Source organism: Leptonychotes weddellii, chromosome 9, assembly GCF_054177405.1.
Source record: "Leptonychotes weddellii isolate Sample4059 chromosome 9, ASM5417740v2, whole genome shotgun sequence".
Lineage (NCBI taxonomy): Eukaryota > Metazoa > Chordata > Mammalia > Carnivora > Phocidae > Leptonychotes > Leptonychotes weddellii.
The window spans coordinates 20786705-20801915 of NC_138377.1; the positions used below are offsets into that span (position 1 = coordinate 20786705).

At 42.4% G+C, this 15211-nt stretch overlaps 1 protein-coding gene across 9 annotated transcripts in view; it reads right to left on the reverse strand.

The window, feature by feature from the left end:
- Window positions 1-15211, reverse strand: part of NRXN3 (neurexin 3) — a 1456830-nt gene that overhangs the window by 781361 nt on the left and 660258 nt on the right. For all 9 annotated transcript variants that reach the window (XR_014148330.1, XM_081830134.1, XM_081830131.1 and 6 more), the window contains 3 exons: window positions 9658-10039; window positions 8666-8856; window positions 7508-7681 (listed from right to left, as the gene is read on the reverse strand). Coding sequence is in view for 8 of the 9 variants with exons in the window: in XM_081830134.1 (XP_081686260.1) it covers window positions 7508-7681; window positions 8666-8856; window positions 9658-10039 (747 nt within the window). In the remaining variant the exon portion in view is untranslated. The remainder of the gene's footprint in view (window positions 1-7507; window positions 7682-8665; window positions 8857-9657; window positions 10040-15211) is intronic.

Sequence of the window (15211 nt, forward strand, 5' to 3'; positions counted from 1 at the left end):
AATCAAAAGCTATTCTTTTATTTCTTATAGTTTATAACTCATCTGTTTCATCCTCAACAGGTCAAACTTAATGTTTCTCTGATAGTTGTAAGCTCCTTTCTTATTAGACAGCTTTTTAGGGGATCTCTCCAGGAATACCCCTCTTACAATAAAAAGGAATTCGAAAATTACTTCCAAAAGGTCCCTAGATATTGTCACTCTCTTCAAGGGACCCTGAGATTCAAGGGACTGTACTTCTCAACAATGTAACACCCCCCCACCCTGTGTGCCTCAATGGAGCTCCTACTCCCACTCCTAACCTGGAAGGATGCAAAGTCTGGCCTGACCCAGGGCAATTAGGGAAGTTCTTCCTTGACACCTTTCCTCATCATGTGTAAATGTATCTGATATATGAAACAGAGTAACACAGCTGGGTAGAAGGGAAACAATCAGGAGAAAAAGCTCCTTTTCTTTCTCATTCCTCAGAGGTCTCATCTGGGAGGGAGACATGTTTACCTCCTTAGCCACCTAAAATAGCAGGTGTCAGGTTCAAGCCTCTTCCCTCAACCTTGGAATATGCTACTTCCCTCCTAATGCTGCTCTCTGTTTCCAGTTCCTGTCCTTCCTTTCCATTCTCCACCTGGTGTCAGGGTGATCTTCATAAAATGAGAAGCTGACCAAGTCTCTGTCCCCCTCACAGTGCCCTCAGGGAAATGCCCAACTCCTCACAGGAACACACCATCATCGCCGGCTTCCATCCTACCGCTCCCAGCTTCATCTTTGATCACATCCCCATATGCACATTATTTCAACCATCCTGAGCTTCAAGTCGGTCCTCAAACTGGCCAAACTCTCGAATGTGCTCCCACCTCTCATGTACCTCAAATATATGTTGTCCTTCCAACTCAGCTCAAACTCTGCCTGAGATATATACCCTGAGCACCTACCATGGCCACCCTGCACAGTCCAGCAGCCCTCCTCCCTGCTCACCCTGCGTGATCCTTCTCCATTCTAGAAAAGCAGTGCTCACCCTGCATTGTCCGTACTGGCTGATCCCCTGCCAACTCATGTGTGGTCAGACGATCACACCTGTAATCCCAGTGCCTCGCTGAGTGCCTGACACATAGGAATGGCTGAGTTCCCATTAAAACTGAATAACACAATCACTGGAGAAGTTTAAATACATACATACATACATACATATTAAAAAAAAAAAACAACATACCCCTAACACAATGATAGGAGGACTCAAACTGTTGACTTGTCCAGACTCATCAGGCCACTTCCTAGACCCCACTATTTTATAGTTCTTTCTGAATACCATTTACCTTTACATTTCAAACTGTCTCATTTCTTTGTCATATGTTTTTACTGCCCTTCACACTTCATGGTAATTCGTAATATCTGTGCCCACAGGTTATAGCTGAAAAAGCCAGCATGAGTAATGGTCCAAACCCCAATGTCAGGAGAATAAAAAGTAAAGGAATTTGCATCCTAAAGGTCTTTTGCCACAATATGGGGAAAGAGTAAGATGACCCAAAATAATTACCAAGAATAACAGCTCCTGCCACAAACAAAGAGACTCTCTAGTCATTACAAGAATGGAAGAGAGTTTGGGTCAAGGCAGTAATAACATAAAGACCATACTGATGACTTGGTTGATACTATCAAGTTAGGATATTCCAAACTATTATGTTTCTAAATCTGTACTATACTTTGGTCAATAATTTACAAGAGGCATAGAAATCAACCAGTACTTTGTATGATTCCTACAAACCATTTTTCCTTTGGATGATAACTTTAAGATCATTTTGCTGCATGGGGAGCCCCTATGTAAAAAGTCCCATGCTAGGTTCTGGGGATTCAAAATCCACCTAGTTCTTACCGTGAAGAATAAAGTCTGGGGGGAGATGTCACGCTCTAGTTTTATCTAATAAATCTGATCACAACAAGCTTTGATATCCTTGGATTGTCTCTTCTTGTAGATCAAATCCTGCTCCATCCCCCCTCCAGTTACAGAGTGACATGCAGTAGCCCTATTTTGACAATTGAGCAGTTTCTGAAAAACAACAGCCTTCAGTATTACTGAAAGGCCCCTTACATTCTTTGAAATTGAAAGCAAAAAAAAAAAAGAAAGAAAGAAAGAAAGAAAGAAAGAAAGAAAAATTCAAAGCTATTGTACAACTACCTTGGACTTCAAAATACTAATTCAGTGTCTGTTCTTTTCATTAATTTTATTATATTTCAGCATATATGTGAATCTGCTAAGAAGGGATGGAGAAAAAAGTTAGAGGAAAATGGCTAGAGAGAGACTTCATGTAGTTTATGTCCACCCAAGACATGTACACTTGTATTGGTCACCCACATGACATATAGCAAGTAGCAGCAAAATAAATGATCTTTTAGGGGAAAAGCAGTGTTTTTAAAGCTACCCTGCTCTTAACCACTTTTAACAATTTTTGCTGGTTGCAAACTCCCAGAAGCCATCTGAAGCTCAATCCTCTAAAGATGCCCAAAAGATGCCCAAAATGCCTTCCTGATTTGCTATTCTGAGTCAAGTAGTCTGAAAGGATAGGACCAGTGGCCCATGACGGACTTTGGATGGTGCCTCTTTGGATGGTAGAAGGAGCAGTGTCTGTGGTAGATATTCACTAACATCTAACATGCAGGCATTTTAAAGGGTATTCAGGATAAAACTGACAGATCCTCTTCTTCCCCAAGAGTACTTTTTCCTTTAGATCACAAAACAGGAAATTAAAGTGCTCAACTAAAATCCCCGATAGGAAACATAAATCTCTAGAACGTTTTAATGACATTAATATCTCCCAAATGCCTAAAAATCTTTCTCTAAAATGAGTTAAGGGAAAATGGCCTTCTCATTCATAAGGCCCAAGCATTCCAAAGTCCCGAGAAATGACCTCCCTGACCCAGAAAATAATAAAGTAAGAACCCAAGTGACCTTTTTTTTTTTTTCTTTTTCTCTTTCCAAGTGTTGCCTTCCTCTGTGGTGAATAAATTAAAAAGAGCCAACCCATCCATGGCAACTATGTGGAGAGGTATGAACCATTTCCAGAAGTGGATTGATATGCTTCTGAGGAGTCACAGTAAAGGATGCTGTCAAACCTCTTTAGTCCCCCCAAAATTGGAATCATGGTCTCATCCCTCAAAGGTCTTAGCATTTGTTATTTTGCATTCACTGATCTGGGTTTCCCACCACTGTTTCTGAAGAACAAGGGTTCAGCCCCCTCCCCTAAACCGATGCTGTCCAAGAGGTGTGACAGCTTGAAGGCCCTTAAAGAAAAGATACCAAGAGTGACACAGGGTATCTTTCAGTCCAAAGTGGTAATGGGAGCAAGAACCTTCTCTACCTTGCAGGTCAGCTTTGGTCAATGCAACTTTGTTAGCAAAAGAACAGAAAAGGCGAAAACAATAACCAGAGGTTAGTAAGAGGTAGAGTCAACCAGGGTAACGTTACAGAAATGAAAATAACAATTGGCATAACCAACATCATTCAAACAGACAGTTAAAATGCTCTACGGGTTCTCCAGAGACAGCACAGATGGGGGATGCAGGGACCCAGGTGGAGCAGGTCTCCTCAGAGCCACGTCAGCAGAGCGGGGGCAGGAAAGCACTGGACTGACAAAGCACAAGCAGGGATAACAAGAGCCTTCCCACAACCACACAGCCAACCCCAAGGCATATGGTCCAGGAAAATGATTCTCCACGAGTCAGGATAAGCATCAAGAAATAAGGGTAGCACGTGGCCAGACTGAAAGACACGTGTGCTCAACCAGACCAAGCCCACAAAAATATAATTCTGCACATCTAGGAGTTAAAGATGGAAGAGTCGCTTGGGAGCACTCCTTGTAATCTCCTGAAAATGCCACCAGGGAATGTGGCGCTCGAACTGGGCCTGTGTATCATGGTGATTTGGGAACTCCAAAGAGCTCAATTTGTTTGATGGGTAAGAATACAGCCAAATCCAAATGGCTGCAAGCAGAAAGGAACCAAACCGATGTCCTTTTTATTTATTCATGCCAGTCTCAAAATGAAGCACGTGTGTTTCTCTCAGATGTTTACAATCTGCAATTGTGGAATCACATTTCCAGCCAACCCATGCCTTGGTCTCTGCAGCCAAGCTGGCCTCAAGACAGAAAGAGATATTTACCAGCTGAGAATAGAACCAGACATCATTTCAGAATTCCTAGCCCAAACTGAGAGGCTGTAAGTCACGGCTAGATGTTGGCTAGATTGTCCAGAAATTGTGCTTAATTTCTGAAGTATTATACTCTGCATAAAAATTAAAACATGGTTCGAGATTTTTTTTTTCTTTCTTAGTATAAAACCATTGGGAGCCGGAGCCGTAGGTTAATTCGTTTTTAAAATAATTTTGGACGCTTCACAGTTAGATAAGAGAGGGAAAGTAGTACATTTACTACTTAGAGATCCTGAAATATCATCATCAATGACTTTGACAAGAACATAGGATACATCCTGGCCTGTGTACCCCAGACAGTGAGAATAGAACACATTTACCATGTCGAAGGGATGCAGCTCTTAGTTTTTAGTAACGAATCCTCATCCCCTGTACATTATTCTATACATAGAAATGATAAATCAGGAAATGTATTCTATTTCCTGGGATTTCTATCCTGCATAATACTCAAAGGCCTTCTTGAGGGTTCCATACTATGTACAGAGATTCAGAATGAGAAGGACACCTGTTTGCAGTCTCTCTAAGGTTCTGTGCTCCTCATTTCCCTCCTCGCCATCTACTTTGGCTTCATTTCCACAGCGCCCTAAAAGGCTCCTGGGATCTCTCATAAGGGCTTATTCACATGGTGTAAACTTCCAATGACAGTAATTTATGCCTTAACCCACTTTCTGGCCATTTTTCCTGGCCACTTAGGCTAATTATCCAAGTCATCTGTGTACAATAAACAAGGACCTTCTTCCCTCCTCACTCATCCTCCATTCATCCCACCCAGTGGGGCGGTCATAATGCTCCATGGGTAATCATCACAATTATCTCCATGGCAATAGAGTGCAGGGTTATTAGGCTCATGGGACTCGCCATAGATTCGGATGGTAGAAGCATCAAGTCACAATATCCGGTGCTGAACAATCACCCATACTCAGAGGAAGGTCGGACCCCACTATAATGCAGGTGATGAGTCATGCCAAGCTGCACACAGAGATGGAAGTAGGGATGGGACCATTTTCCCCAATTTGATGGGTAATTTCCTTGTGCTAATGCTCTCACTGCTTCTCTTCAAGTTCTCTTAAGTGGACTCCATTCCCCCACCCACTTTTATACTCTACCTTTTAATCCACTCTTCTAAAAGTTGGTTTAGACTTCCTTTCAATCCAATACAACAGTGCTATCTCCTTACACCCCAACTTTTAATCCTCTGCCGAACTCTGCTTCTGATACGGTAGGCCACAGATACGGATAGCTACTGAGCACTGGAAAGGTATGTAGTCTGGATTGAGATGTGCTGTAAGTACAAAATACACACTCGGTTCTGAAGGCTTAATGTGAGAGAAGAATGTGCAATGTTTTAATAATAATTTTGTATCATTGCATGCTGAAATGATAATATTTTGGATATACTGGGTTAAGTGAAATGTAAAATTAAAATTAATTTTACCTGTTACTTTATATCTTTTTTACATGTAGCTAGTATACTAGGAAATTTAAAATTACTTATGTGACTCACATTATATTTCTATCAAGCAACATTGCTATAGAATTAAATGGATGATTCCTATTAACCTGTAAATCTGAAGAACGGATGACATGATAAGAATATTTAACATCTGAAGAGTACTTTATGCTTTTTAATGTGTGCTTTTATGTTTTATGTTTTAACTCAATCTGATTAATTATTGAAGGATAACTGGAATTTCTGTCATTCCACAATCTTTGAAACAGAGATATTCGATTTAATTCCCAAATGTTACGTTTATCTCAGCATTGCCCTTAAAGCCTGAAAGAAGTAAGAGCAAGCCAAGGAGACAAAAATTCTTGATTTGAATGACATAGTGCATTTTCAGGAGAAGAAAGCAAAGTGGCTACTTTAAGTGCATGGTGATTCCCAACTCCCTGTCCTCCCACGTACACAGACCCGATTTGGCCCACCGGATATAAGAAATATTCCTGACTAAAGGCAAACCAGAGTGGGTCATGGGAACAACCAGTCTTATTACTAGTCCACGTGGGAAGCTGACCCTTAGGCAAAGGGTAATGACTTCCATACTGCACATCAGCTTGTGAAGCTGACGGGAAGCCTTTATAAAAATGTGGCAAGCGAACTCAGGTGAAAGCTGGTTAAGGAGAGATATGTGAAGCTAAATACTTAGGAGATGAGTGAACGCGTTTGATGCGGTAAATCAATGAGATAGAAAAAACACAACACGTATATCACACACAGGGCCGTGAGGCTCAACCGGACAAAAGAATACATAGGTCCTGCTGACTGGTCAGACATCTTTGACTTTGAAGCTAGGTAAGCGTCACCTTTTTGGCCTACCCAAGGCCCCTGGGAAAGCCTGAAAACTGTTCACTGCTAACCTCTGCTGGTTAAACTAGATTGTTTTTGTTGTAAAGAACTGGACTCAAGAAGACCTATAAAATTCACTTAATATCTTAAGAGACAATAGATCACCTACAGGAACAGGCTGAGCGTGGTTTGTTGTGTTGCACTGATGGGGCATGCAATGTTATTAGATGTCTCACACGAGATCACATTTGTAAAGGATAATCTTACTGTTTATTGAGTACCTACTATGTCTGCACCAGGCATTTTACATACAGCTCTGATTTACATCGCTCACCTTCCAAGGCAAATTTTATTGCCCCACTTTGCAGGTAAGGAGGATAGAGCTCAGAGAGGTTAAGTAACTTGCCAAATGTCACAGAGCGAACAAGAGTTACTACCTGGATCTAAATCCAAGTCTTTCTACCATCAACTCCCATGCTGTCCCAGACCTCATCAACATCACACTAACGAACTGCCTAAGAAGGCCTGACATCTAGTAAGTACTCAATAAATGTCAGTTCCCTTCCCTCATCATGGCATTCTGACATCATTTTCCTACCTCCTGCCGAGTTTGCACTAAACAATGCATTAGTTATTAGAAACATTTCATTAATGGTGACAGCTACATAAAAGTCTCTGGTATACCTCCCAACATATAAAAATATAAATAAAACCCCTTACTGCCCTTTCAGCCATGCTGGAAACAAAGGTACAAGTCAGGAAGAGTCTGATGTCAATGCCAGGGAAGGTCCTCTACTGGCAAGTAGTAGCACAGGGAAGACACCTGCCAACATACATTCCCAGAGCCTGTGGCCCATGTCTTGACATACTGAGCCAGGGACAGGAGGACCCCAAAGATGACGCAATGTCGGATGGCAAATGGGAAGGAGAGAGGACTGGTGAACAGTAAGGTGACGCTAGCAGAGGCAGCAAAGAGGCTTGGTGGTTGCGTCCAGGCTGTGGCTTAAAAAGGAAAAAGGCTGTACCTTCACAGCCACGCTCGATCTGTCCACTCCGATGGAGGGCATCGTTGATGAGGTCTGGCAGGCGCCCGTTCAAATCCACTGATGCCAGACAGCCCTGAAAGCCATCCCGGGAAGCCACCAGCTTTGGAAGGTTGCTGTACATGCCTTGGGCCAGACCCGCCATGTAGAGGTCACCTGCAAAGGAAAGTGAGGAGCAAGAGCAGATGAGTAAAGGGTAGGGAAAGCAGACTCAGCTAGAGCCGATGCACATTAGACGATTTCGTAGGTAATGGTGCTGGAGCTGGCGTGGGGGGAGGGGGACTGGAGATGGCATAAGCAACTAATTACAGAGTCTCCACAGTGTAGAAAGAAGAAACTAACATTGCTTATGTCACTCATTTTCTCCATGCCAGCTCACAAATTTTAATCACCATATTCAGTCCATGAGGTAGGTACTGTTCCCATTTTATGATGAAGTAAAGATTAACAAGATTTCCCACAAAACCACCACTTACCGAATGCTTGTTATGGGCTTGTGACCAATAATAGGAGGAGGATTTTATAGACATTATCCCATCAAAACTCATAACAGCCCATAAAGGTAGTAACAATTATTATCCTCATTTTGCAAAAAAAGTATAGAGAAGCTGAACAAGGCTAAGAAATTGTACCAATTGTCCTCTGTATTAGGACACCTCCGCATTTTGACATTTATCACCTCACACTCAGCCCCCGCATGCCTGAGGTTTACAGAGAAAATGAATCATCCCTTGAGGAGCGGTTTAAGTAAAACTGCATTTTAGTATCATTTAATGGTGTTAAAATAGGATATGCATGATGTCTCAAAAATGCCTGGCACTCCTAACCTGTAGTTTGCCTCTGCAAACAGCGCTTCGGTTATAAGAAATGCTCTAAAGGTGCCTGAGGGGCTCAGTCGGTTAAATGTCCGACCCTTGGTTTCGGCTCAGTTCGTGATCTCAGGGTCATGACCTCAGGGTCATGAGATCGAGCTTGGTGTCGGACTCCACGCTCTGCAGGGAGTCTGCTTGAGGTTCTCTCCCTCTGTTCTTCCCTGCACTTGAGCACTCTCGCTCTCTCTCTCTCAAATAAATAAATCTTAAAAAAACAAAACAAAACAAGAAATGCTCTAAAAAGGATAAACTTCTTTATAAGGTTTACCTTTCAAATCCAGATTTTTGGCCCCATTGATAACTTGAGTGACCACTTTCGTGTCCACTTTCAAGCTATGGGTGTTACTGTTGTCCCGGGTGATGACGACATTGTGCCACTGGTTGTCATTCAGGGGGCGGTCACTGTTGCCTTTGATCACATTGGGACCATTCCCAAGGTCAAACACGTAGTGTATGTACCTGTGAGCAACAACAACCACCTCATGAGTGGAGATTCCCTCGAGTGGTTGAATGGCAACGTGCATAGAAGTGACCCTGAGGGCTTCGCATCCCCTGTGCTAACCTGGCCTCATGCAGGAATAATTAAGGCTTGACCTGGGGTTCTAAGAAGAGTCACAGCCTGTTCTGTCAGACTTCACTTTAATTCCACACTTACAAGGTTCACTTCTTTACCATGATCTAAAAATCCAGAGCCACCAAGTAGAACAGGCGGTACATCCCCAAACACTAGGGGGCAGCATTTAAATTCAGTCGATTGTGGATCTGTGTTTTGGGTTTTGTTCTAGCTTTTGTTTTTGTTTTGACTATTTTCCAACACATGGTAGTAAAATACCTTGCAGAAAGAAGAGCATTTAAAACGGCACATATATGGGCTAATGGCAGTGCTGCAAATATCTATATTTCATTTCTTCCTATAGATTTGGTGGTTGCAGAGAGCACTGTCCCAGAGCATTGTATATAGGATATACACTCTATGCTCCTTTCGCAGAAATGACCTTCTTTCCTATAGGTTTAAAGGACTGTATTTCATAGTAAAAAGTCTGATAGTATTGAGTTAGTGGAAGACCTTTAGATAAACTAATGAACTGCTCTTCCTTCCAGCCCTAACCATTACATAGGTTGTTTTTAATCAACGAGGATGAGAGCAGGTAGTGGGAATAGAGGGTGGGAGCAGAATGGACACTTTGTTTTCATGTCCATATTTTATGTCGGGCTTGAGCTGAGATACCTGGTATAAACGATGTGATCTCTTCCACTTACCCCTTGACCAATTCAACTGCAATGAAGTCATTGCCGTCACCACTGTTGAAGAGAATGAAGCCATCCGCTGAGGTGGTCTTGAACTGGAAGAAGAGGTGCATGGAGGTGTAGGCCTGGAGGGTGGCCAGGCTCAGGTAGCTGCTCTTGGTCTTGAAGGTGACGGGGTCAGCGATAATGTTCCTCAGTCCAAAACGAGCCTTCAGTTCGCAGTAATCGATGTCGCCATTTTTGCACAGGTCAATGTAGAGCAGGCCATTGAACATGAGGCTCTGCAAGTGGCCAATGAAACTGGATGGGACAACGGAGATGTAACGTTTCTCTGTCATGATTCCGGTCTCGATATTGTGGAATTCCAAGCGGGTATGGTCCCCCACCATCGTACCTATCAACGTCACAGAGGAGATTCACGTAAGTTATCACATTTTGTCACAGCACACTTACTATACCTTTTAGGTTTCCACACAAAATATTTAGTTCCAGGAAACAAAATGCCCAATATAGTAGACAGCCGATGGGACCTCAGTCAGAGGACGGATTCCCGGCTGAGGCTGAGTTATATACCCTGTGGCCCATGCTCTCATGCAGCTGCTCAGAATGTCCCATCATATAAAAGAAAATATGAGATCATGGATAACTCAAGTTAAAGGATAAAATGATTCATTTTCTCCATTCAGGAAACAATTGGGTACGAATGCATACTATAAGAAAAAAAGTCTTGATCGCCCCAAACCTTGTAAAGATACAACAGACAAGCATGAAGCATTCACTACCAAATACTTCTTGATGTAATAATTCACCACCCAGTACTTGTCGAAAGATTCTATTGTAGAACATGTGTTAATTTTTTTCTGACCAGCAACTGTTGCTTTTTCTGATAACACCTCTAATTTCCCTTTGGGATGCTACCCTCCATACTTCACCTTAAAACCATCTGGGCTGGATGAAGCTGATCCTAACCCAGCTCTTGAAGTAATCAGCCTACGCAGGCTGGACCACTCAACATTATTTTATCCCCCTAGCCATAGAATATGGTCTATGGACTAACAAGGTGGTCTGCAAACTTTAGCACGCCTCTGAATCACATGGAGGACTTCTTAATACACCGTTCCCTGCACCCCACCCTCAGAGTTTATCATTCAAAAGACTGGGGTGTGGCCTGAGACCATGCATTTCTAATAAATTCCAAGGTGATGCTTATGTAGCTGGTCTAGGGAACACCCTTAGAACCAAGGGATCAGCAGCAACATAAGCTGGAGTATTTAGTAGTTACTCAGTAATTAAGTCAAGTAATATTCAGCTCCAGAGTTTTTGTTAGAACACCTATGAGAGAGGCATTCTTTGTAAACAAGGCTTGTTGAAGGGGTAAGAAGAAAACTCAGAGTTGCTGGAAACCATGTGATAACCAGAGAGATTGGGCCTGCCCGAGGAGACAGCCAACCCAGAAGCCAACCACAAAATGGAGAGAAACAGTTCCTCTAGGATGGTGCCATTCGAAGGTCTGAATTCAGCAGCCAAAGCCAGACTTCTAAAAACTAGATGGCAACAGATTGCCTTCTGTGCCTCAAGCATTTAAGATGGGGGTCTGACATTTGCAACTAAAGGATCTCCAGCTGCTACAAATGAATCAGTAGACCTTTCATTACCTGGCTTACCTAGAAGTGAATGACTGGGGCAGGGGGTCATGAAGGCGGCTTGAAATAAATACAAAAGAGAATGGAAATTTTAATGACAAAGTCAAGGAAAATGTCATTAGTACGGTCAGAGTAGAAGGTGGCCCACCCAACATTTATATAGGCACATTATTACAATTTAACAAACCGTGTCCTGATGCCCCAACGCTGAAGGAAGGACAGGAAGAATCCCTCCTCCTGCCCTCTCCTGTTGTCTCCGTCCACACTGAAGAAACTCCATTAGCAAGACACCTAGCCTCTCTCTACTCCCTCCGTTACATCTTTCCAGAGGAAAAGGAGTGACATAATCTGGAAGATTAAAGAAACTCTACAGAGAAACTGTATTTCCATAGCTCAGCCCCTGGCACTTCCTGTTTCCCCCTAGGGGAGCAAGCTGCCTTCAAGAAACCCCCAGTGTAACCCACACAACCCACAGTATGGGTGTTACAGGAGCAAGCCTTGCTTCAGTGGAGATGCCCGCCTAAGTCCTGAATTACTGAGCGTTCAAGTGCGCAATTCCACCTCTGAAACTCGGTAGATGTTAGCCACATTTTTCCATACCAGTGTTACCACTAAAAACATGATATTTGACTTTTACCAGCCTTGCATTTGTTTTTTCTCTATTGGTGTAGAACTCAGGTAGCAGGAAAAGAAAAAAAAAAAGAGAGAGAGAGAGAGAGAATGAAGGAAGGGATTTCTATTTTCTCAGGGTCCTGAAACTTCAGTACCTGGGAGATTCAACCAGATTTCACTTTCAGATGCTCAGTATTAATGTCATCTCTTTGGGAGCATACTCAGACCTGATGCAGGAAACTGTTTATAAGCACAAAAATCAGATTTATGTTTTATGAGCTTCTATGCGGTGTTTTGACAACTAGTGACAAATCATTCACTTAATATAAGCAAAAACAAAATAATGGTGTTGGTTAAATATAAAATTGTAACAGAACAAAAATAAAAATGTAACATAAATCTGCTAACAATTGAATAACTAGGAGAGCTACTATATAAAATTACTTAGTATTGAAAATTGGACTGGTCATGAAAACGAAAACTAGCATAACCTAAACTCACATGATCTAGAACAGTGAGGTGACTGAAACAAATATTCACAGTCTATTTGCCTCTAGCTGTTCATACAGGGCTGAGGCTGGAGCTGGAGAATGATGGGGAGGGGAAATCACAGCCAATCTCCTTGGGGACACAGGAACCAAACTGTGATGATGCTGCGAGCCATGCTAATTCTTATTTTAAAAAAGAAGAAGGAGAAGGAGAAGGGGCGCCTGGGTGGCTCAGTTGGTTAAGCGACTGCCTTCAGCTCAGGTCATGATCCTGGAGTCCCAGGATCGAGTCCCGCATCGGGCTCCCTGCTCGGCAGGGAGTCTGCTTCTCCCTCTGACCCTCCCCCCTCTCGTGCTCTCTCTCTCTCATTCTCTCTCTCAAATAAATAAATAAAATCTTTAAAAAAAAAAAAAAGAAGAAGAAGAAGAAGGAGAAGGAGGACGAGGACGAGGAGAAGGAAGAGAAGGAGCGGGGAAGGAGGAGGAGACCAGCAATGAGAATTAAGAAGTGATAAGGGGTGATCCTTGGTGAAGCCTGGGATTCCTAAAGAAACCTGAAGAGACAATTTCAAAGTCAACAGGGAGCTTTTAGAGAAATTATAGATACACAGGCCTACAGAGTTGAGGGGTTAGGAAATTCTGTTCACTGGAAAATGAATTTCATAAAGCAAGAAAATCATGTACAGTGTTGACAAGAGAGAAAAGAGATGGAAGAAGGATAAGAGAAAGGAAATTAACAATGGAATTTGAGAGCTTAGCCCATGGACACGGACTGATTTAAGGATTTAGGATGAGTCGCAGAGCCTCAGCTAGAAGTTGCAGTGGGGGTGGGGGTGGGGGGCAACATGGCGCCAAATTAGAAAAGGGACTGCCTCTCTAGATACTAAAGGAACTCACTTGGCTGTGGATGGAGGGTCCCAAAAGAGCATGCACCTGGAGAAAACGTTAAAGAGATCAATTAAGTTTGAACCTTGTGCCAAACTAAGCAAATAAACATAAATAGATGATAAATTGATAGATAGATTGATCTGTGTATCACCTAATCAATATTAGTAACTGGGAATCTTTCCTCGTCTCCCCTGAATGCTGTCTATAGACTAAAACTCCCTTCCGTTCAAGAGGCAAACATATACATACTTCACTGCAGCTGCTTTCAAATTTCAGAGGGAAGAGGAGTAATTTGGGAGAAAGATGATTAAAAAAAAAAAAAGCAAGACTACTGAATGTTGTTTATGTGCCAGGCACTATGCTAGACACTTCAGAACCACCACCAAATGTCATTATCACAATCAATAGGTATCATTATCTTGCTTTAGAGAGGAGGACACTTAGCTTAGAGAGGTTAAGCAATGTGATCAGAGTTCATACAGGTGCTAAGTGGTAGACCCTCTGATTGAACCCAGGTGTGTTCGCTTCCAAAGCCCACATCTTGTACATGACACAGCGGAGAAAAAGCTCGACTTATTCCTTATGTTATTGTGGGTGGAATTTAAATGGTGCAATGTCCCCACTGAAGTTGCTCTGATGGGTTCACACTCTGTCCCAGTGGTCAAGCACCATCACGTCACTCCATCTAAGTCACACGTAATGTATCCAGCACCTCCCCTAGAACAGCCATGTTGCCTTGCCTCCTATCCACACATTCACTTCATATTTCACTGATGGTCAACAGCAGTTTACACACTAGCCCTTAGAGTGATAAAGTCTGTGAAGAACATAAACCTATAGAAAATTTGTCCAAGTTCAAGCTGTATCTTCCTACCAGGCATATACTAGACGAGCATATAGGCTCTTGAGGCCGCACTGCCTGGGTTAGGTAGCTTTTCTGTGCCTCAGTTTCCTATCTGTGAAAGAGGTAGGAAGTTTTCAGGATTACCAGTATCAATTCATAAAAACTACTTAGAACGGTGCCCAGTGCTTAAATTATTAGCTATTAATTATTCATCATTCTTTTTTTTCCTTTCTCTGAAATGTGTTAATAATTTTCCGGTATTTTGATTGTCACTCTTTTACGAGAACACAATCTCTTTTTAAGTAGAAACGACTTCTCACCTCTTCTGTATGTCCTGTAGTGTTTAGCAAGGGGCCTGAGCACAGCAAGCATCCCTCACATCTGAGGAAGGAGGTTGTATTTGAGACATGTGCTTTGGAGTCAGAGTTGGGATCATCACCATTTCTACATATGAAGTTCCTAGTCAACACTAAAAGCTTAGCAAAGAAATAACAGGAAAGACTTAAAGGAGGCAACTTGACCTCCCTTGGCTCCCAGACATGGGGAGGGAAGTTAAGAAAATGAAGGCTTATCAAGTCTCAGTAAAAAATGCATAGTTTGCCCACAATCCTTCAGCACCACCACTTCCATACCCTTTTCATCACAATACCGAAATTTTTCAAAATTGTGTGCTGTAAATTGTTCTAATGATGATGATGATGATGAGGATGATGATGATAATAATAATAAAAGTAGTTCTGGAGCCAAATAAACTTGCTGAACACTTCACATGCAATTATCGATGATTAGCAATGTGTATCAGCATAGTAAAGACTCCCAGTAAGTGGGCGCCTGGGTGGCTCAGTTGGTTAAGCGACTGCCTTCGGTTCAGGTCATGATCCTGGAGTCCCTTGATCGAGTCCCGCATCAGGCTCCCTGCTCGGCAGGGACTCTGCTTCTCCCTCTGACCCTCCCCCCTCTCATGTGCTCTCTCTCATTCTCTCTCTCTCAAATAAATAAATAAAATCTTAAAAAAAAAAAAAAAAGACTCCCAGTAAGTCTTGCAATAAAGAAATCTACTTCATTCTGTTTAACCTAACATTTCCAAATTC